The 23999-nt window shown below is 34.1% G+C and overlaps 3 protein-coding genes across 3 annotated transcripts; 2 read left to right on the forward strand and 1 right to left on the reverse strand.

Annotated features, from left to right (window-relative positions):
• The first annotated feature begins 914 nt into the window (after window positions 1-914).
• On the forward strand, window positions 915-14449 carry LOC134717537 (poly [ADP-ribose] polymerase tankyrase-2-like). Its single transcript, XM_063580026.1, has 5 exons — window positions 915-1043; window positions 2260-2358; window positions 6464-6562; window positions 9105-9212; window positions 14210-14449. Exons 1-5 carry the CDS (start codon window positions 915-917, stop codon window positions 14447-14449), a joined length of 675 nt encoding a protein of 224 aa, XP_063436096.1.
• A 1653-nt stretch (window positions 14450-16102) lies between these two features.
• LOC134717538 (uncharacterized) lies at window positions 16103-18806 on the forward strand. Its single transcript, XM_063580028.1, has 2 exons — window positions 16103-16489; window positions 18681-18806. The coding sequence occupies exons 1-2, from the start codon at window positions 16103-16105 to the stop codon at window positions 18804-18806; spliced, it is 513 nt and encodes a 170-aa protein (XP_063436098.1).
• A 2178-nt stretch (window positions 18807-20984) lies between these two features.
• On the reverse strand, window positions 20985-22617 carry LOC134717539 (uncharacterized). Its single transcript, XM_063580029.1, has 2 exons — window positions 22521-22617; window positions 20985-22399 (listed from the first exon to the last, which is right to left on the reverse strand). The coding sequence occupies exons 1-2, from the start codon at window positions 22615-22617 to the stop codon at window positions 20985-20987; spliced, it is 1512 nt and encodes a 503-aa protein (XP_063436099.1).
• Window positions 22618-23999: the final 1382 nt, after the last annotated feature.

Below are 23999 nucleotides of genomic sequence, written 5' to 3' on the forward strand. Positions count from 1 at the left end.
GGTTTTAATGAAATTAACGAACGACGGAAAAATAGACATACATGTTTTTATGCATCAATATAAATTGTCTGCTTAAACATTAGTTTTTACTAAACATTGTAGGAAAATAAAACATGTATTTTCTCGCTAACAAAAAAGGAGAAAGCTAGTCGAACATTGTCTTTCTCTTGTTTTTGAATTTAAGCTTATTAATAAAAAAAAAAATGTTTACAATTCCGACAATGAAAGAATTTTGTATTTATAATTTTTCAATGACGACTGTAAGGGAGGTTGTAACATTTTTGTGAACGACAATATATACCATTTATCCATATAATCAATACCATGAATACGCTCCAAATTGAAATTTAATATTTTGCGACACATAAATTAGTACCTTTATAGCAATTATTACTTGGTCGAACTTGTTTAGTTAAAAACAATCACTTCGGTCTACCGGAAAATTATAAAGCCTATCACATATGGTATACCTTAGCATACTAGCTTTTGCAAAACCTTTTTAACCTCGATATTTTAATCCCTCGAATCTTACCCGTTTGACCATCGCACTCTCGCGTAATACACCAACGTACTTTAGCGAACAACCAACCATCGGACTTTAGCGTGAGACACCATCGTATTTAAGCGTATACCATCGCACTTTAGCGTGAGACACCATCGTATTTAAGCGTATACCATCGCACTTTAGCGTGACCATCGTACTTTAGAGTACCATCGCACTTAAGGGTCCTACATATTAACTTACATTTTAATACCATTTGATTATACTGGCTGTATCAATTTTATAACTAGTAGTTTTCTGATATTTAACCTATTTCACAAACTCATAATAATCAGCTGTATTTTCTTCTTTTTTATTATTCTTGCGTGAGTTCTGTCTTTTTTTTGTTTTTATCTCTTATATCTGAAGCAAAATGTATGAAAATGTATTGAACATTTCTGATACTTCACTGAGAATTCTATCATTGTTATATAAAATTAAGTTTAATGTTTATAAAAGTCAAGTCATAACCACTTTTTGTTTGACTCATCCTACATCTCATGTAAGTCATACATAGTATTAATTGTCACAGCAAAACAGCAATGACGACGGTAGTGTTCAAAACCTAGAAAAATTGAATCGAAGCAGGAGTTGCAGTGCACCTTTTCACTCGTTTTGAACACGAAAAAAAAGAAATGTTGGGAAACTTAATAGCAGAATAACGTTAAAGTGAACTGAATTGATTGCCATGTCCAATAAACATATAATAGATACATAACAGTGATTGGTAGTTTAAATTGTGTATCTTGGTGGATCATATTAAGTGAACTTTACTGTGTTTAAATTTTATCATCTTCTCCTTGGACATAAAAGAAATGATGTACAAAATCCACTTAGGTTTAAACTTTAAGGATATGCGGAGTCATCTTAGCCTAAGGTTCAACACGAACCTAACCATGTCAAAAGGGCGTTCTTTTGTCATTAGATGAAAAATCTTTTTCGAGCACTACAGACGAATATTTCAGTTCGAAAAAACTTTTTATATTTCATTTTATCAAGAACTTAAGATTTGTCTTAATGAAATGCCTTCTACAAAATAAACTGTGAAACGAAAACCTAAAAAGTCAAAAAAACGGCAGGCTTCAGATGACCCCTTCAAACATTTGGTACTTAAACGCTCATCCCGAAAGAAATATTACGACATAACTCTCTTATCGAACTGGAGTATTCTGGCTTTTTTCAATTTTGATTTCAAAGTGGAAGTTAAAGGAATTGCGGAAAAAAATTACATCATTTCTTCCAAAATTTATAGATTCAGATCATACGGAATAGGAGGCTGCTAGATATATTGGCGAACATCTTTGTCATATTGTTGACATTATAAGTGTTACCACCTAACATAATTATCCAGTTATCATATTACTTGTCGATTTTTAAACGGCCTTAGATACGCTAGAATCAAACGCTTCATAAATAAACATAATTAAACAATGCAATACAGTTTGACTTTTTTGTATTTCTTATTCATATAAGTAGGTACGATTGTTCCACTTATTGATCATGTTGATATAATGTCTTTCTTTTAAGTATCAAATTACCAACATTTTTGGTGTTGGGTTTTTATCTCCATTCTATATTGATCATGTTGATATAATGTCTTTCTTTTAAGTATCAAATTACCAACATTTTTGGTGTTGGGTTTTTATCTCCATTCTATATTGATATCGCATCCTTTGTTGATACATTTTTCATTGGTATCTTATGCATATTATTTAAAGGGGAAAACTCCTCTTCATGATGCAGCAATACAAGGAAATATAAAACTCACAGATCTTTTGATCAGGAATAACGCTGATATGAAGGCTACTGACAATATGGTATGTTATTACATAAATTGAGAAATACACTTGGATCATAATTAACTGCTTGCACATCTTATATAATGAATTACGTAAACTATTTTAAAAGTTCAAAGTATTGATTACATTCGTTATTTTTCTTTGCACCTTTATTTGATCATTTCCTTATCGTGTTGGGCAACCTAGCATCCGGATGTGTTCGTTTTAAAATTAAATTCAGTTTCCTTAGCAATATCATATACGAACTTTTGTTACAAAGATATTGGCAGATGTGGTGTGAGTGCCAATGAGACATCTCTCCTTCCAATTTTGTACATAGCTTTCCACAGATTTTAATAAGAAAATTGTAAATTCAAATGAGTATAACACATATAAACTGAGTATTAATGTAAGACTCAAATCGATGTCCGATCTTTTATTGACGTCTGTTTTTTAAATTGACGTTCAATTCTGATGTCACAATAAAAAAACTTTACAATTCGACTGCCAATTTTATAAATTGGTCATTTTCATAAATTTTCTGTTTACAAAACTTTGAATTTTTCGAAAAAACTAAGGATTTTCTTACCCCAGGAGTAGATTACCTTAGCCGTATTTGGCACAACTTTTTGGAATTTTGGGTCCTAAATGCTCTTCAACTTTGTATTTGTTTGGCTTTTTAACTATTTTGATCTGAGCGTCACTGATGAGTCTTGTGTAGACGAAACGCGCGTCTGGCGTATAAAATTATAATCCTGGTACTTTTGATAACTATTTACACCACTGGGTCGATGCCACTGCTGGTGGACGTTTCGTCCCCGAGGGTATCACCAGCCCAGTAGTCAGCACTTCGGTGTTGACATGAATATCCATTATATGGTCATTTTCATAAATTTTCTGTTTACAAAACTTTGAATTTTTCGAAAAACTAAGGATTTTCTTACCCCAGGAGTAGATTACCTTAGCCGTATTTGGCACAACTTTTTGGAATTTTGGGTCCTCAATGCTCTTCAACTTTGTATTTGTTTGGCTTTTTAATTATTTTGATCTGAGCGTCACTGATGAGTCTTGTGTAGACGAAACGCGCGTCTGGCGTATAAAATTATAATCCTGGTACTTTTGATAACTATTATGTCCGTCTAATCGACTTTATTTAGAATATAATATTTCCTATGATTAGTTGCATTGCTGTTTGTTTATAACGAAGAAATTCATTATTCAATGCAATACAGAGTTTCAGAGTTTTATTTACAGTCGATATTCAATAAACTTCAAAAACACAAGCTCTAGTAAGCTTTTCAAATCGGCTTAATAGCAAAATACAATACACACATACACAGGTAATGCAAATAATTCAATGTTAAACATATAGTGCACAGTAAGAAACAATAAATGACATATATAAGTTAAAAGCATAGTACACCTAAAACATATCACAATTTAATGATAGGATTGCACAAATCAAATAGTCACACAAAACCAAACAGGCACGCACACTATCTGCATGCACTGCACTGGCATGAGCTGTTACTTTGATCCCATGTTTTTTACCAAATTTATTAATTGGTCAAAAGATGTTTCCATTGGACAATGGTGCGGCAATGCATTCCAAAATTGTGCAGGATTATATCGAAACTATCTTAAGCCATACTTACTCGGTAGTTGTTCTTACTCTTGGGAGTATTGCTGAATCTTAATATCTTAAATCATACTTTTTTTATGTTAATCAAATCATGAAGGTAGCTAAATGTTTCTATTGCAATTTGTTTTTTATTCTTCTTATTTTTAAAGATTGTAATTTAGAATTGTCTAGCAGTTTTAGTATTGACTATCATAATATTCATGTATGAATCTAAGAGCTCTGTCTTGATTTCTTTTTCCATTTTAAAGGAATTTTTATCGCTACAGTAGTACCAAATTACTGGATAATAGTTAAAATTCGTAAGAATAAATTAAAAGTATGCTGTAACCTACCAACCCTGTTTAAATATTTACCTATACGATTTAGAACATTTAATTGTCTTGATGCTTTTTTTACATATTTAAGATATATGATTGTTAAATTTATAGTTTCAGAATCTGACCTTATGACCCCAATTTAAGTAAAAGTAAATCGTGTTGTTAACAATCAAATGCTTTAGATAGATCAATCAAAATTGTACCAATATATTTGTTTTCGTCCAAAGCATTTTCAAGTCTTCTATTATTTTAAAAAGTGCAGTTTGGCAACCAAAACCTGACCTAAATGTCGACAGAAGCGGATGGAAAGGTTTATTTAATAATTTAATAAATTGGCCATGTATAGCGCTGCATTCATTTCAGAAATATATGATAATACACTTACAGGTCTACAGTTCTCTTTATCAAGAAATTTATTAAAAGTGGGGAAACTTAAGCAGCTTTAATATTATCAGAAAAAAAATTGAGCTTTCATTTGATTTATTTACTTAAATCTTAATAGCATTTGATATTACTGGCTGTGCCAATTTAATAACGTTTGATGAAATATTGTCATATTTAGTAGCTTTTCTGATCTGTAACCTATTTATTTGTGAACTCATAAACTCTCATGTACAAGTTTGTAAACTCATTATAATCAGTTTTATTTTCTTCTTTTTTTATTGTCTATATTTATTTGTTCATCCTATATCTTTAGCTAGATTGATGAAAAATGAATTGAACATTTCTGATACCTCTTTAAGATCTCTGAAAATTGCTTTATTTTCATATATAATTAAGTTTATTGTTTATAAAGGTCAAGTCATAATCACTTTTGTTTGCTCATCCTACATCTCATGTTAGTCATCATTCATATAACTAATTATCACAGCAAAACAGCAAAGGCGACGATGATGTTCAAACGGTATTACAATAAAATTGAAACAGGAGTTCGCAGTGCAACTTTTAATCCCTATTGAAGACGCAAAAAAAAAAACATGTTGGGAAAGTGGTTCGGAAACTTAAGGGCAGTTTAACATTAAAATGAACTGAATGTATTGCAATTCCCAAAATATAGACAATAGGTAACTGACAATAATTGGTGGTTAAAACTGTGTAACAAAGCGCGTCATATCAAGTTTTAGTTGCATAATCTTCTGCTGGGATATAAAACAAGTGCTGTAAAACAAACAGTTAGGTTTTAATTTTTAGGATATGCGTAGTTGTTTTAGCCTTAGTGTCCACACGACCCTAAATATGTCAAAAGGGTGTTGATTTGTCGTTTTATTTTAAGAATCTATTTTGTGCAGTACAGACGAATATTTGAGTCAGAAAACACTTATTATATTTCCTTTTATCAAGATGTAAAGATGTTTTCTTAAAGAAATGCATTTCACAAAATAAACTATGAAACAATTAAACATAAATACAATGTATGTGGCTGTTTTGGTACATTGCTGAAATTCTAAGTGTTACCAGTTAACATACTTATCCAGCTCTTATATTACTTGTCGATTTTGAAACAGCCTTTGATACTCTAGCATCAAACGCTTCATAAATAAACATAGACGACCAGTTCTGATGTCATAATACAATAACGTTACAATTCGACGGCAAATTGTATGTCCTTCTAATTGACGTCCAATTTTTTTATACTTTAATTAATTTTTATTATGAGTAACGCCACAGTTAATGTTACTGACAATGATAAAGTAACACCAATGGCTAGAATTATTTAATCAATACAAGCAAGTCTTACAACAAGTGTCTGTGGTCTCATGTTCGCATGCTTGGATCAAGTGCGGAATGTCTTACACAAACATCCTGACATCTTTTTTTCTTTTTGTTTTTGTTGCTGTGGAACTGCTGCAATTAGTATTCGGAGGAACAAGCAGATATCTGTTATAGAAATTGGGGACAGTGAATAAAGATTTCACTGTTTGCTGATGAAACCAATTTTTCTGAAAGATGTATTTTCTGTGCAATTTGTAATGGAATGAGATGATGGCAATGAACTGTTTTTACCTACCGATAATTAAGAAAAGAAAATAAGAATGATCTCTTTTATCCTAAATTTTGTTTTTCAGTTTTCCGTTTGAATTATAAATATCAAGACCCATGAATCGTCAGTGATCATTATAAGTATCAGATATCGCATCTTTTGTTAATACATTTTTCATTGATAACTTATGAATCTTATTTAAAGGGAAGAACTCCTCTTCATGATGCAGCAATGAAAGGAAATACAAAACTCACAGATCTTTTGATCAGGAATAACGCTGAGGTGAATGCTACTGACAATGTGGTATGTTATTACATACATTGAGAAATATATTTGTTTGGCAGCAAAACAGATGATCATGTTAACATAAAACAGGATATACTGCTTGCGCATGTTGTATAATGAATTGCAAAAAACATTTTACAAATTCAAAGTATTAATCACATTCGTATTTTTTCTTTGCCCCTTTTTTTGATCATTTGCTTACATTGTAGGGCTACTTAACCTAGCCTGTGGATGTGTATATTTTAACATTTACAAAAGTTGCTAAGTTTGTAAATAAAATATCATATACTAACTTTTGTTACATAATAACTTTCGACAGATTTTCAAATCGACATCCAGTTCTGATGTCACAATGAAATAACTTTACAATTCGACGGTAAATTTTATGTCCTTCTAATCGACGTCCAATTTTTTGATTCTTTACTCTTTTTTTCTGAATAACGCCACGGTTAATGTTACTCACAATGATGAAGTAACACAAATGGTTAGAATCATTTAATCAATAAAAGTAAGTTTTGTCATTTTAGTGGTCTTTTGTGGATAGTTGTGTCATTGGCAATCATACCACGTCTTCTTTTTTTATACTTACAACAAGTGTCTGTGACCTCGTGTTCGCATGCTTGAATCAAGTGCGGAATGTCTAACAAAAACAGGCAGACTTCAAATTATGTTTTTTACGACAACAAAGACATATCCAGTTCTTATACTACTTGTTGATTTTGAAAGGGCGTTTTATACGCTATAAAGGTGTAACACCACTATTTCGGGCCCAGCCAGAAAGCTCATAGTAAGTAATACATTTTTAACATAAAATAGTTCCTACGCATGAGTGTAACTTTCAAAATATGTAGGATATTTAGATATATTTTGGCATCACATGAAAGCTGGTGATCATCGAAGAACACTTATGGACTTTAAATTTTGAATACAAAATTAACTGCACCAAATTTAAAAACGAGGGTACATTTTGTCTGTTTGTCAGACCTGAAGTACCTGTTTTGGTAGATCTGAAGTCCGGGAGCCAGTTCTTTCTTATATGTCACTAAAGGTATGTTGATTTTTCCGGACAAGACACCATAAAGTATTGCTTTGACATGCAATAATTGCCACTTTATTTGAACTTAAAATAAAAGAGGTGTGTCTGCTCGAAATGGATAATCTTAACATAGAAAGCAATGGGACCATGAATTAGTAGTGTACTTCCTAAAGGAAATTCATCCAAAAAATATCGTTTGTTTTAATTTTGGTAACGGGTTTTGAAAATGGGTCTAAGCCTTATACACAAATATATCTAGTCTTGTCGTTAGTACTGGAGTTACTTCTATTTAATTCAAAATAGAGAGAAGAGTTTGGCAATTGTGACTTTTGATCTTTTTTTTTTGTGCTGTGGAACTGCGGTAATTAGTATTTGCAAGAACAATCAGATATATGTTGTAGAAACTGGGGACAGTGCATAAAGAATTCACAGTTTGCTGATGAAAACAATTTTTCTGAAATATGTGTTTTCTGTGCAAATTGTAATTGAATAATATGATGGCAATGGTCTGTTTTTATCTATCGATAATTAAGAAAAGATCATAAGAATAATCTCTTTTATCATCAATTTTGGTTTTCAGTTATCCGTATAATTATTAATATCAAGACCCATGAATCGTCAGTTATCAGTTGTCAGTATCAGATTTATTTAAAGGCAGTTCACCAGAATTAATCAATTAGTGTATAGTCGTTTCTGAGAGTCACAATATCATAGGAATAGCTAAAACTATAATTACATTTTTGTCTCAGATAATGAGTCTAAGCTGTTTGTAGTCATTAATTGTTAGTCTGATTTTTTGTGAATTCCGTACAACACTCGTTCCAATTAATAGTTGACCGGGGATGATATTACAGATGAATGTTATCTCGAATATGAAAAATGTTTATGTGTCCTCTTTTACAATGGGAAGTTGGATTATACATATTAGATTAACTGACACAACTCTATGAATATTATTTACACTTAGGGAAAGACACCACTAGTTTTACTTGAAGAAAATTGTCAAATAGTACACCAATACAAGAAAGACGACAAGGTATGATGTACTTTTATACTCGAATACATATGTATCACAATCAATTTCCAGTTGAATATGTAATGTTAAGATAAAATTAAATACACTTTTCATCACGTTAAACGACTATGAATGTTTTTCAATTATAAAGTTGTCGTATTTGATGAATGGTGGTCTTATACATGTAAGGCCATCATTTAAATAGAATAATACACACTAGCTCATAACTATGTAATCATGAGGCACAAGTTTGAGTTCTTAAATGGTCTGTTTAGCATATAAATATATGAACTGTAGATAACATGCTGTAAACATTCGTAACATCGCTACGTTGATGTGACTACAATTACGATGAAACGTCAACATGCCAACATTCGATGTCGCTCAGTCATATACAAACATAGCTTGTTTAACTGATCATTTTAGAAAAAAAATAGTTGATATTGTTTTACACTTTCGTGAATGTTATAGTGCTAACAAAAGACAGTTCCTCATTAATGATATTAAAGTTGTTGAAGGGTGAGTCCGGCTTGCATCAATCAGCAAGCAAAGGGGAAGACAACGTTGCTAAAGATTATGTGAGTCTTGGAGCCGATGTATCAGCTGTTGATAATAAGGTATGTCATGATTTCATTATACCAAGCAGTTAATATGGAAAACCATTCCGTTCTACATTTATCTGACAACTCTTTCTTAAACACATATTTTGTTTATTTGTAATTTTTTTTTTTGAGTGGACAATACCTTAGTAACAGTCCTAATTTTAGTTCCTAGTTATTTTTGATAATTTTCTAAATATTTGAAATTTGACAAAAAAAAATAAAAAAATAATAAGTATTCTTTAAACAATTTGACACACATTTCCAATTATCTATGTCTGTATATTTCTTTAAGCTTCTTAAGTGTAAGAGACGTGTATCAGACGTCGTTCCAATCGACAGTGAGTGTAGACGATACAGTCTGTTCAGTAATATCTGGACACAAATCAACCCGGATTGTTCTCCCCATTATTGATGGATTCGGCAGAGCCATGCACAGCCTTTTGCATGGTTTTTATATGTAAAAGCTTATGTCTGTTTTCAAATATTTTTTTTATGGAAATATTCTTTATAGAGCACAAAGGTGTCAGTATTCACCTCAGAAACTAACAAAACGTTTGAATAGACTTATTAAGAAGGGATATAGTTATGATACTGTTGTCAGGTCATAAAAGATTGCATATTTTGGCGTTAATATTGATTCACTTATAGGGTCTTTGCATCGTAACTAAACACATTTATTCAAAAAACAGTTATTGGCATGACACGGGTTATGTTCTTCTCATATATGTTATGATGGTTTGACACTAAACCCCTAACGAGAAGGGTTGTGCCTGATGTTCATATGATGAAATCATAATCTTTCAGTCAGTTTTATTTAAGTCTGGAGCTGGCATGTCAGTTAACTGCTAGTAGTCTGTTGTTATTGATGTATTATTGTTATTTTGTTTATTTTCTTTGGTTACATCTTTTGACCTCAGACTTCTCTTGAACTGAATTTTAATGTGCGTATTGTTATGCGTTTACTTCTCTACATTGGCTAGAGGTATAGGGGAGGGTTGAGATCTCACAAACATGTTTAACCCCGCCGCATTTTTGCGCCTGTCCCAAGTCAGGAGCCTCTGGCATTAGTTATTCTTGTATTGTTTTAATTTTGGTTTCTTGTGTACAATGTGGAAATAAGTATGGCGTTCATTGTCACTGAACTAGTATATATTTGTTTAGGGGCCAGCTGAAGGACGCCTCCGGGTGCGGGATTTTCTTGCTACATTGAAGACCTGTTGGTGACCTTCTGCTGTTGTTTTTTTTCTTTGGTCGAGTTGTTGTCTCTTTGACATATTCCGCATTTCCATTCTCAATTTTATTTTGGAATACTAGTTTATTCGTATAATGAAGCAACCATATGCCAAGGACCACGACGTTCGTTTGATGTAAAATCTATCCATAGGAAATCCCCTCTTTATAATTAAAAGGGTGATGAACTTTCCCTTGAGATTAATTTATCCAGTTCTTCTGCGTTATAACGTCAGACTCCTAAGTAAGAAAAATGTCGTGTCAGAATTGTCAATATTGGCCGATGCCTATCTGATAAACTCGTAATAGTTAATCACAATTGTGCTTGGTGCAGACCGAATTACTTACCCTTAGTGATATATGGAGATTATCTGGTCGTTGGGAGGTCTGTGCATTGTTTATAGCACATCGATATGATGTTTAGCGAGAAATTTTTTTCACAGGACAAACGAATTATCTTTCCGCCAGTCGGGCATTATTGTCCTTAGAATAAGTTTAACAAACAACAAAAAAACACGCATTTTCGAAACAGAATTTTTCACCATATGGTGAAAAAAACCTTCCAATTAACAAATAAATCATTCTAACTTGGATATGGTCAGGTGTAGTCAACAACTTGTGACGGCTTAAGAAGATAGACAGTCGCAGGTTTGACAGCTGGACGTATGAAGCGTCCACTGGGGAGTGTTGGACTTTAATAGTTTTATTGTCTCTACATTCAAGCTTCATGACTTATTTGGGATAAAATAGATATACGACATGTAAGAGGCAGTGTCGCAGTACATTGTATGGCAAAATATTGAAAAATTGATCTCATCGTTTGAGAATAAAATTCAGTATTTTTGGGGATTTCACTTCTTATTGAACCATATGTTGACTCCGAAAAAAAAGTTGACACAAGGGGTAAAAAAACGGACCAACGTATAATTATCGGATATCAACACTATCGAATACGATATTATTCAAACAGCTCGTAAAAAGAAGGCCTTATATCGATGTAAAAATGTGACGCATATATATCGTGAAGACCGCAAATACTTGTACAACTCTTGTGATGACCACTGCTCAAGTGGGAAACATTTAGACAATCTAGTTTTCCCACTTGAGCAAGCTATCAGTAATGAAATCGCAAAAGCACGTTTTGGTAAAAATAGAAGTAAAATGAAATAAAACAACACTTGCACTCAATGCTGTCATGTTTGAGTGAAATTGGCTTTGCAAAAATAATTCCCGAAAAATAAACTTCAATTTGGTTTTAACTGACCATGTAATTTATTTCTACGGTTTGATGTGTAAACGTTTAATCATTTTATTTAACTTTGATTTTAGTATCCTTAGATATAGTCATTATGTGTAGACAATGTCCTAATTGGAATGTGTTTATCACGCCTTATTTGTTTTTTTTAAAATACATTTATTGTATATAAACAATAATAAATCAGGATAGTAAATAGAGTACAGGTCATTGGGAAGTAAGGAAATGACTTAGTGTAGTTGAAAAAGGCAAACATTAGTGTGTATTTTTTATTTGAGACTATACTTAGTTTTCACTCGTTATATATAAACAATTAAGATTTGGATAGTATATCTGATGTAATATATAAGGAATGTACACAAAATTACCAATGTGAATATATCTAGAAAAGAATAAAACAAATGCAGTTACCATGGTTACGCACTTACGTTTTAACCTGTAAAATCACAAAAAAATACTGAACTCTGTATTATGATCATGAAATGGATTTCAGAACTAAGCATCGTCTAATATGTTTTTATGTGCTTTATCCATACAAAACTATCGTTGTTTGAAAGATTTTGTACAGTCGTCCTTCAGCTGGCCTCTCAATAGATCTATATACTATTTCAGTGATAATGAACGCCATGGACGTCTGTGGAAAATGTTAATAAGACAAACCCGTAAACATATCGAACGAATGAATGAAAACTGATATATACCTCACTTGTATTTCTTTATGTAGAAAATGGTGAATTTAACTTGGTTTATCAGCAGGCTTAACATCTCAATTGCATGACAGTCGCATGCAATTCCAATGTTTTGACAACGATACGTGAACAAAACTTGCAGACTTCATAAGTAAAAATGTCTTAAAAAGAGGTTCATCAGTCAACATTGTGTTATACTGTTAATCGTTATAAAAAAAAACATACAAATATGTAACAAAGAAGCATAGAGAGACATCTATCAAATTTGACAACCTTATTCATTGCTTTTATATTAAACGATTTTGCGTATTAAATGCGACCAGACGGAATTGGTAAAGGGAGTGAATCCTTTCCTAACATACACATCGTTATGATTACATTAACTCTGACGTTATATCGCGCGTTTGACATACATCATTTGATCAGCATGGAAACGTCACATCGGTAGATATAAACTTATTGTGTCGTCCATAGTATGAAAAAAATCAAGAAAAATCGTAAACAAATAAAAATGTGTATAGCCTGTGTTATGATATTTTAATTATTGTATTTATTTATGTTGGCCTAATTTGTGTTGTATGGCCTGATAGGTGTTTACCAAATAATCCTATAACTGTGCAGTTTAGAATTCACTGGAACAATCACAGATACTTACAAAAATGTATGGAATGATTGGAACTTTCTATTTGACGATTCTAGAATGATCCTTATAAAAGATACGTAATTTAAACTTCTACATTTTTCCAGAAACTTCCGTTATCCTTCTCTAGAACTTTCCATTTATAGAATGTTCTAGAGATTTCCGTGGCAACTATATATATATATACAGACACTAAAGTTAAACTCTCGTAATTAGGATTAGATTTAGACTTAGACATCGATAGACATTAGTATTCACAGCATTTGGATTGACAGTTTTATTCTACAAATAACATCATACTGTATTGTGACATTAGTAGTGAATGTAATAATCAAATTGGATTCCGAAAGATTTCCGGATACAGATAAAGATAAAAGATTGGATTTATATTTTGACAGTTGACAATAATATTTGTGTAATACCTTTTGTAAACTTTTGTATATTAAATATTGTTAAATTTTACTATTGATTTGTGTCTTCTGTTTGCTACAATTTATAGGCGATTTCTGGCCGTAGCAGAAATTGGGGACTCGTCCGGGATCTTAAAAATATTTATTCAAAATTTGTTTAGTATTTTTATCATTACTAGCCAACAAAATTCTACAAAATGGCATTTGATGCTTGTCAATTTTTGAAAACGCCAGACCTGGAGAGTTTTGATAATTTAAAGAAAGAGGAATTATTGTTGCTTGCTAAACAACTGAAATTAGTTTTTAAAGTATCTATGAGAAAACAAATTATAAAAAAAATTGGTTATAGACAAATTAGTTGACGCAGAAATTATAGGTGAAGAGGCTCTTGATCTTAAGGTCGAAAATGTTGATGCTATCAAATTAAAACAGCTTGTATTAGAACATGAACTTAAATTAAAAGAACTGGAAATGAAGGAAAGGTTGGAGATGGAGAAAATAAAAGAAAAAGAAGATGAGTTCAAATTAAAACAAGATGAACTTAAAATTAAACAGGCAGAGCTGGAAATGAAGGAAAGGTTGGAAATGGGTAAAAAAAAAAGAAGATGAATTTAAATTAAAAGAACTTGAAATGAGAAAAGGGCTAGAGATGGAAAAACTGAAAATTGAAATGGTCAAAGAAGAAAACAACTAAAGTCCAGTCAAAATCAGAATATTTTGATGCAGCAAAAAATAAACGTTTGGTTCCAAAATGTAGTGAAAAAACAATCGATAAATATTTTCCACAGTTTGAGAAAATTGCTAATAATTTGAAATGGCCAGTGCCGTATTGGACTACGATGCTACAAAGTGTTTTTGAGGGTAAGGCCGCTGAAATATATTCCGCAATTCCATCAGAAAAAAGTTCTGATTATGACACGGTAAAACAGGAAGTTTTGAAAGCCTATGAGCTGGTACCAGAAGCTTATAGACAGACATTTAGATCATATAAAAAGTTTGATTCACAAACCTATGTGGAATTTGCTTGAGAAAATGAAGATCTATTTGATAAATGGCTTACGTCAAAGAAAACAGATAACAATTGTGATAACCTAAGGCAATTGATATTATTAGAAGAGTTCAAACAATGTGTTAATTTGGACTTAAAAACACATTTAGATGACAACACTGTTAAGTCAAAACATGATGCAGCTGTTATTTCAGATAATTATACTCTTTCACATAAAAGAAGTTTCAAAGGTCAAAATGTTAATACATCCAGTGGAAATTACAAAAATCAAAGCACTGAGCGTACTGATAGTAAGCCTGTTGCACATAATAAGAGTCAGTCCAGTTATAATATGTCTCGTTCAAAATTTGATGCTTTTGAGAAAAAGTCACTGATTTGTGCTTATTGTAAGAAGAATGGTCACCTGATGGCTGATTGTTTTAGACTCCTAAAGAAGAATGAACGAGGTAATAAGCCGAAGACCAGTGCATGTACGACACCTTACATTTCCAGTGCGTTGGAATGTCCTGCGAGTCAGGCTTTTAAGTCCAGTTTTTGTGATTACATGGAGGAATATAAACTCTTTATGTCTGATTGGTTTGTTTCTATTGTTGATGATACCACTCTTCCGCCTATTAAGATTTTACGGGACACTGGAGCTGCTCGGTCGTTATTGTTAGAAAGTGTGTTGCCTTTGATCGAGAAGACTTCTGTTGGTGCCTCCGTTTTGTTACAAGGTGTAGAGTTAGGTTGTATAGATGTTCCCCTCCATCGTATTTATATGAAGTCAGATTTGATAACTGGACCAGTTATTGTGGGTGTTCGTCCTAATCTCCCTCTTGCGGGTGTTACATTATTACTAGGAAATAATCTAGCTAGGAACAAAGTGGTTGCTGAACCAATTATTACCAGTGAACCGGTGGTGGATGTTAAATCACCTGAAGATGATGCTGAATTATATCCAGATTGTGTTGTTACTAGGGCGATGCCTAGAAAACAACAAGACGAGAATTTGCAAGAAGACAAATTTGATTACATGGACCTTTCTTACACTTTCATAGCTGACATTGAAGGTCCGGGTAGCTCAGAAAAGACCATAGTAAGACAACCTAGTGTCAACAAGAATGTTATTATGCCATGGTCAGACGTAAACAGCCATTCATTAAACAGAAAGAACCTTTTCGAAGAACAAACTAAAGACATTGAAGTTCTTCAGCTCCTCAAGAGGGCTCAACCACAGGAGGAAGCAAAAAAAGTGGCTGAATACTATTTTCATCAGGACGGCATTTTAATGAGGAAGTGGAGGCCTCCTGAAGCTACCCCAGAGGAGGAATGGAATGGAGAGTGGTATACCAAGTGGTGGTGCCTAAAGTTTATCGGCAAGAAATTATTGGTCTTGCCCATGACACCCCTTGGCTGGACACTTAGGTATAAGGAAGACTTGCCTAAAAATCTTGCAGCATTTCTATTGGCCAAGACCTAGAAATGATGTCGCACAATATTGTGTTTTTACTTTTTACAATACTGCAAAGCGTGCCATATATGCCAGGTTTTTGGAAAGCCTAACCAGAAAATACCACCAGCACCTCTTCTGCCTATTCCAGTCTTTGACGAACCTTTCAGCAGAGTTCTAATTGACTGTGTTGGACTTTTACCAAAGACCAAGACTGGAAATGCGTATTTATTGACGATCATGTGTACATCTACTCGCTTTCCTGAAACTATTCCGCTCAAAAATATCAAAACACCTACTATCGTCAAAGTTTTAATCAAATTTTTTCACGTTAGTAGGGCTTCCCAAGTCTATACAGTCGACCAGGGATCAAGCTTCATGTCAGGTTTATTTCAGCAAGTCGTGTTCCAGTTAGGGATTGCTCAGTTCAGATCAAGTGCTTACCATCCAGAATCTCAAGGTGCCTTAGAACGTTTTCATCAAACATTTAAGAACATGATTAGAACTTTTTGTCTTCAATTTGACAGAGACTGGGATGATGGAGTTCATTTTCTACTTTTTGCGGTCCGAGAGGCTGTTCAAGAATCCTTTGGATTTAGTCCATTTGAATTGGCATTTGGTCATGCTGTAAGGGGACCGTTAAAATTGATCAAGGAAAAGTTGCTTACTGAACATACTGACTTGAATCTTTTAGACTATGTATCTAGATTTAAAGAAAAACTGTATACTGCTTGTCAAATTGCTCAGAAAAACTTGATAAATGTACAGAACAAGATGATAATATGGTATGATAAAGATGCCAGGGACAGAGTTTTTGAGCCTGGTGATAAGGTACTTGTATTTTTGCCAGTCCCTGGACATCCTTTACAGGTTAAATATTGTGGTCCTTATGGTGTAACACCACTAATTCAGGCCCGGCCAGAAAGCACATACCAGAAAGTAGTACATATTTAACACAAAATAGTTCCTACGCATGAGTGTAACTTTCCAAATATGTAGAATATTTAGATATTTTTGGTACCAAATGAAAGCTGAAGGACTGGTGATCATTGTAGAACACTTTTGGACTTTTAGTTTTGAATATTAAAAAAACTGCAGCAAATTTTAAAAAGAGGGTACATTTTGTCTGTTTGTCAGATCTGAAGTACCTGTTTTGGTACATCTGAAGTTCCGGGAACCAGTTCTTTCTTATATGCCATGCAAGGTATGTTGATTTTTCCAGTACAAGACACCATAAAGTGTTGCTTTGAAATGCAATGATTGCCACTTTATTTGAACTTAAAATAAAAGAGGTGTGCCTGCTTGAAACACAGGAATTTAACATAGAAAGCAATGGGACCATGAATTAGTGGTGTACTTCCTATTACAGAGAATCACCAGAAATCCAATTTTTAGAAGTTGTACATATTCCAATGAAAATAAGTCAAATATGATGTTAGTAATCATGTTTAATCATCATTTTTTGGTCAACCAACCTGCTTATTGGAAATTTAAGCTCTTAAATTGGCATACTCAAGTATGTTAGCCTTGTATGGTCATACAACATGCATGCAGTTAGGACTTGACTCCAAGTGCTTATTTTTGCATTTTTTCTGATTGAAATCCATAAAACATGTATTTTATGACTTGTATATGGAACAGAATAGCTCTTGGTCAAAATATTTTTTGATTTTTCAAGATTTTTTGTTTTTCTTATGGTAGCCTTTTACAATCTAGGCAAATGGTATATACTCATATAAGAATTCTAAAATCTTACTGTGCATGCAAATTTGAACCAGTTTAGCAAGTTATCTACATGTAGCTTAGGGATATATAAATTGCTCTTATTAATCTATGTTTTACCACAGAATTTATGGTTCATACAAAAAAAAGCCTTTTTTGAATTTCAAGAAAAAAGGGGGGATAATTTCTCATTTATGTCTTAAGTTTGGACTAATATATTTTTATTTAATGAAGAACCTCTGATAAAAATATGACTATTAGTAAGCGCATAGCTTTCCTAATAGAAATTAATAAATAAAACAGTGATATTGAGAATAAAAAAAGTATATTGGCCACTGGTAATATACATATGCAGTTTTCTTTGAATAACCAATATGTTACTACCAGTCCAATTTGAGCTTTGAAGTAATAAAATAGTCTTTGGACTAAAGCTTTATATGTTTTTTATTGCTTGAAATAGATCATAGAATGAAAAAAAGTAATGCTCAAGTCAGTATAGCAAGTTTGGTTCTGTTATAGGTGTAACACCACTAATTCAGGCCCGGCCAGAAAGCACATACCAGAAAGTAGTACATATTTAACACAAAATAGTTCCTACGCATGAGTGTAACCTTCCAAATATGTAGAATATTTAGATATTTTTGGTATCAAATGAAAGCTGAAGGACTGGTGATCATTGTAGAACAATTTTGGACTTTTAGTATTGAATATTAAAAAAACTGCAGCAAATTTTAAAAGAGGGTACATTTTGTCTGTTTGTCAGATCTGAAGTACCTGTTTTGGTACATCTGAAGTTCCGGGAACCAGTTCTTTCTTATATGCCATGCAAGGTATGTTGATTTTTCCAGTACAAGACACCATAAAGTGTTGCTTTGAAATGCAATGATTGCCACTTTATTTGAACTTAAAATAAAGGAGGTGTGCCTGCTTGAAACAGAGGAATTTAACATAGAAAGCAATGGGACCATGAATTAGTGGTGTACTTCCCTATACAATAGAGAGTAAAATTAATGATTTGAATTATATTGTAAAAACTCCTGGTCGGCGCAAACAAAATAGAGTGTGTCATATTAATATGTTAAAACCATATTTTGAGCGTACTAATGAATTTGAGAGTAAACCAGTTGCCACTTTAGGCATGGTTAAATTTGAGAACAATCATGACAAACCAGATGTAATTGAACCAACTTTTAGTTGTAAACCTATGGAAGAGACAGCTTGATTGAAAAATTCAGAAATTTAGATTCAAAACTTGCACATCTGTCTTTTCATCGTAGAGAAGAAATAAAAACTTTGGTATTTTCTTTTAAAAATCTTTTTCCTGATGTGCCAAACAAAACCACTGCTGTTTGTCCTGATGTTGATGAAGAGGTTGCTTCTCCAATTAAGCAACATCCTTACCGGCTCAATCCACTCAAATTTGAAGTTATGAAAAAAGAAATTAAATATATGCTTGACAATGATATTATTGAGTCGAGTAACAGTGAATGGAGCTCTCCTTGTCTACTTGTGCCAAAACCAGATAAAACCTTTTGTTTCGTGACTGATTTCAGAAAAGTCAATTCAGTCTCAAATTATGATTCCTATCCGATTCCAAGGATAGATGATTGTATTGACAACATTGGTCAGGTAAAATTTGTGAGCAAATTTGATTTGTTAAAAGGTTACTGGCAAGTTCCATTGACACAGAGAGCTCGTGATATATCAGCTTTTGTTACACCAGATGGCTTATTTCAATATACTGTTATGCCGTTTGGTATAAAAAGTGCTCCAGCTACTTTTCAAAGAATGACCAATAATGTTATAAAAGATTTAGACTGTCGTTATTATGCTGAGCCGGACTCAACTAGTTTAACCAGGTGACTGTATCGAAATCTCGGCAAATATATAAAGAAAACAACTTGTTTTGTAAATTATAATTATAATATTCCACCAGAAAGGTTTACAAAGTAGTCAGTAGATTGGTAAACTGAAAGAAATAAAAATACAATATTTTACAATGTGTACGAATAAAAATGAAAGTTAAATACAAGATTATTACTCGAGTCAAAAACGAAAGTAGAATTTACAGTTCATTTCTCGGAAAAAAAAATAACTTACAGTTCGTATGTATTTATAAATCACTTATCCAAAAGTATCGGAGTTACAAAGAATAATTTATCACAGTTTATGAATGAATTAAACGTACTTGACAGTGGTATGTCTCGATTTCGTCAGAAAGTAGAAATGTCGTCCATTTTCCATGTGTTGAAATATTGATGCGGACGGTGTCACATAAATTAAAGGTGGTCGGTAAATATGTTGATATAAGAAATCGGTCCAGTTCAACTTGTTCCGGATAATATGAAAACATGTAATAAACATTGAATGTTGAACAGAATACTCCCCGTATGATGTCTAACTGATCTATTTTAAATATATAACACACTTGAATATCTGATGTTATAAATCCAAAGTATCACTATAATATTAATTATACACAGTCATTCTCGATAAGAAGAATCATGTCCACGATTGGTCTTGTGTAGACGGATGCTTTTCCATTTACGACTATTCGTACTTCTACTTTCCGGACATGTTCATCGGAACCTTTGAACGATTTTAATATCACTCCTATTGGCTATTGAGTGGGGCATATGTTTTTATCCTTTAGGAGAATGACGTCTCCCTTGATTAGATCACGGCGATCTTCGGTCCATTTTCGTCGTGGTTGTAGTAACGGCGGGTACTCTTTCCTCCAACGGGACCAGAAAACACTGGCAAGAGCCTGTACACGTCTCCATTCGACTAGACATAGATCCTGTTTGTCGAATTCTCCAAGCTGATCTGAAGTGAATATGTAATCGGTCTTTTGTGTCAATAACATAGCTGGTGTTAAGATTAGCGGATTCTCTGGATCTGTTGATACTGGTACCAGAGGTCTTGAATTGATTATTGCTGAAACTTCTGCCATGCATGTATTTAGCACGTCATGCGTTAAATTCCTTCCAGCGGCGTTGATAAGCCTAGAGTCGAGTATTCTCCTTGTGATACCAATCATTCTTTCCCAGGCTCCACCCATGTGGGAAGAATGTGGCGGATTAACGATCCAAGTTGTACTAGAATTATACAAAAAGTTCTTGAAGGGTCCATTTTCAACGTTGATTGAGTCAATCTTTAAATCGTAGATTGCGCCAATAAAGTTTGTTCCACGGTCGGATCGGAAAATCTTAACTTGACCTCTTATAGCGGCGAATCTTCTGACGGCGTTTTTAAAGGCTGAAGAGCTCATTTCCTCGATTAGTTCGATGTGAACAGCTCTAGTCATTAAGCATGTTAAAAGAATTGCCCAACGTTTTGAGTTTGCGTATCCACCACGTGTTTTACGTGAAATAATTGTCCAGGGTCCAAATGTGTCTATTCAAACGTTGGTAAACGGAGGTGACGGTTCAAGACGGTCCTCTGGCACATCAGACATGATTTGACACTCAGTTTTTCCTCTTAGTTTGCGGCAAGTCACACATTTGTGAATGAGAGAAAAGATCAAGCGTTTAGCTCCGACGATCCAGAATCCTGCGGAACGAATCGCTCCATCTGTAAAGTGGCGACCTTGATGTTTTATCTTGTCATGGTAGTGTCGGACTAATAATATCGCTATATGATGGCGTCCAGGGACGATTAATGTTTTTTTTTGACGGAGGTTTAAGTCATATTTGGCAATACGGCCTCCTACTCGTAACAGTCCTCGTTCGTCCAAAAACGGATTAAGGTTAGTTATCGGGCTCCGCTTATGAATTTGTTCCTGGCGTTTAATGCAATCTATTTCATCTCCGTAAACTTCATATTGAGCAGATATTAAGATGAAATTTTCGGCATTCGAAAAGCCTTCAGAAGAAGTCACTGGTGCTGCCTGTTTTGACCCGTGTAAACGGGAGAAACGTTCTAAAAAGGCTATCGCTCGAACAAGTGATGTCCAGTTTGAGAATCTGTTGAATCTATCAGTTCCGATACCTTGACGCTCAGGTGTGGCAAATGTTTTTGCAACAGTAACAGTTGCACGTGTTTCTCCATCTTCTTCTGGGTCTATTAGCTGATACATGTTCTCAGAATTTTTCTGTTCTGAGAAAAGAAGTTGTCTTGGTCCTAATAACCATTTACTGCTATGGATTTCGTGAGCAGGTACGGACCTCGTTCCCGAATCTGTGGGATTACGGCTAGTTGGTACATAATTCCATTGATTTGGAGAGCTAAATTTCCTAATCTTCTCTACTCTATTAGCGACATAGATAAAGAACCTTCTTGTCTCGTTACTGATGTAACCTAAGACAACTTTATTGTCTGTGTAGAATTTCACGTTGTCTATGTGTAAATCTAAGTTATCCACAATGGTTTGCGTGATCTCAACTGCTAATACGGCAGCAGATAGTTCAAGTCGTGGAATAGTATGACCACTTGTTGGTACAACTTTAGCTTTCCCAAGAATAAACCCAATGTTTGGTTCACCACTACTATCGGTTGTGCGTAGATATGCAAAAGCCGCTATAGATTTTTCTGATGCATCAGAGAAGACATGTAACTCCTTTGTGGCGGTTTTGCTGAAATACGGCACGTAGGTACGTGGAATGCGCAATGTTTCTATAGCAATTAGAGTATATATCCAAGATTTCCACTCAGCTGCTGTGTCATTATAGAGAGGTTGGTCCCATTCGACGGTTTCTGATACTATTTTCCTTGATAGGAGTTTTCCTTGTATAATCACCGTAGCCAAAAATCCCAGAGGATCGTAGAGACTGTTTATCGTCGATAAAATTCCTCTCCGAGTGATCAGTTTGTTTTCTGAAATTTAATTGAAATAAGAATTTGTCAGTGCTTACGTCCCAGCTGAGACCAAGACTACGTTGTAGAGGTTTGCTATCGGATTATAGGTCTAGATCCTTAAGATTTGAAGCCAAATCACTGGCATGAAACGCAGACATAACTTCTGCACAATTAGAGGCGAACTTGTGAAGCCTTAAGTTTCCATACTTTGCTAATGCTTGCTGTGTGTCTTTCATGAGCTTAACAGCTTCCTCCTTTTCGGACATGACATAAGACCGTCGTCGACATAGAAGTCTCTTGTAACAAAACTTGTCACGTGTCTGCCGAACTCTTGTTCTGATGCTTGCGCTGCTTTTCTGAGTCCAAGTGTAGCAACGGCAGGTGACGGACTATTTCCAAAAACATGAACTCTCATGCGGTATTCGACAAGGTTCTCTTGTAGGTCGTTGTCTTGATGCCACAAAAATCTCAGATAATTTCGGTGGTCTTTTCTAACTTCAAAGCAGTGAAACATGTGTTGAACGTCTGCAGTTACTGCGACCATTTCTTTCCTGAAACGCTGCATTACTCCAAGAAGATCATTAGTCAAGTCTGGACCTGTTAGCAGGACACTGTTGAGTGAAATTCTGTTACATTTGGCGGAAGAATCAAAAACTCCCCTGATCTGATCGGGTTTCTTTGGATGATAAACACCAAATAATGGCAAATACCAGCACTCTTCATGGTCGTCCAATGGTGGAACGAGCTCTGCATGATTATTGTCTAGGATCTTACTGATAAATGTAAGAAAGTGTTCCCGCTTAACTGGGTTTCTATTCAGACTGGTGTCTAACATATTGGCACGATCAAGAGCTTGTTGTCTATTGCTTGGCAATGGCTGTCTTGGCACTCGGAACGGCAACGGTGCTACCCAACTTCCTTCCGAGTCTCTCACAAATTCGTTGTCCATCTGCTTCATGAACTTTTGTCCTCATATGACTGTCCAGGCTTATCATCGTCTCTTGTTTTTTCAAAGAGTGGCGATTGTAAATCTTTCGTTACAGGGTCTGCGTAGTTTTCTCGGATGTCAAACTTGCTTGTGCATGGTTGAAAGGTTGAAGGTTGTCCCGTAGGTAAAATGTTGATAATTTTGACATTTAACTCGAGAGGCACATGCTGCAGGTGTCTCCTATCACTACCCATCCCAGTTTCAATTGTTGTGCATATGGAGTTCTTGGTGGCCCTATGCGCTGGTCGAGGACATGGTGTGCCTCTATAAGGTATCTGCCAATTAAGAGAAGAATTTGGCAATTTTCCTCTATTGGTGGAATGCTACCCCTAAGTTCTTTTAAATGAGGGTGATGCATTGTTACTTCAGAGGTAGGTATTTCGTCTCTATTATTGGGAATATGATCACATTAAATCAGTACAGGAAGGTCACACTTGTCATTACCATTGATTGATTCCATGACAAAACCTCTCCCTCTTTTCCCGGAAGTAATCACTTTGCCGGAGCATGTTGATAAAGTATAGTTCTCCGGTTTATCTTTGACGTTGAAAAGATGAAAGAACTCGAGCGATGCAAGTGACCGGTTGCTTTGGTCATCAATGATGGCGTACATGCGAATAACTTTGTCCT

The sequence above is a fragment of the Mytilus trossulus genome, chromosome 5 (genome assembly GCF_036588685.1).
Source record: "Mytilus trossulus isolate FHL-02 chromosome 5, PNRI_Mtr1.1.1.hap1, whole genome shotgun sequence".
NCBI lineage: Eukaryota > Metazoa > Mollusca > Bivalvia > Mytilida > Mytilidae > Mytilus > Mytilus trossulus.

Coding starts and splice junctions, on each gene's coding strand:
- LOC134717537 (XM_063580026.1), top strand. CDS start 915: ATGTATGAAAATGTATTGAACATTTCTGATACTTCACTGAGAATTCTA. Junction 2,359..6,463: donor TGAAGGCTACTGACAATATG/GTATGTTATTAC, acceptor TCTTATTTAAAG/GGAAGAACTCCTCTTCATGA. Junction 6,563..9,104: donor TGAATGCTACTGACAATGTG/GTATGTTATTAC, acceptor ATGATATTAAAG/TTGTTGAAGGGTGAGTCCGG.
- LOC134717538 (XM_063580028.1), top strand. CDS start 16,103: ATGTGTACATCTACTCGCTTTCCTGAAACTATTCCGCTCAAAAATATC. Junction 16,490..18,680: donor AATTGGCATTTGGTCATGCT/GTAAGGGGACCG, acceptor CCATATTTTGAG/CGTACTAATGAATTTGAGAG.
- LOC134717539 (XM_063580029.1), bottom strand. CDS start 22,617: ATGAAAGACACACAGCAAGCATTAGCAAAGTATGGAAACTTAAGGCTT. Junction 22,400..22,520: donor TATGTCTGCGTTTCATGCCA/GTGATTTGGCTT, acceptor ATTAAATTTCAG/AAAACAAACTGATCACTCGG.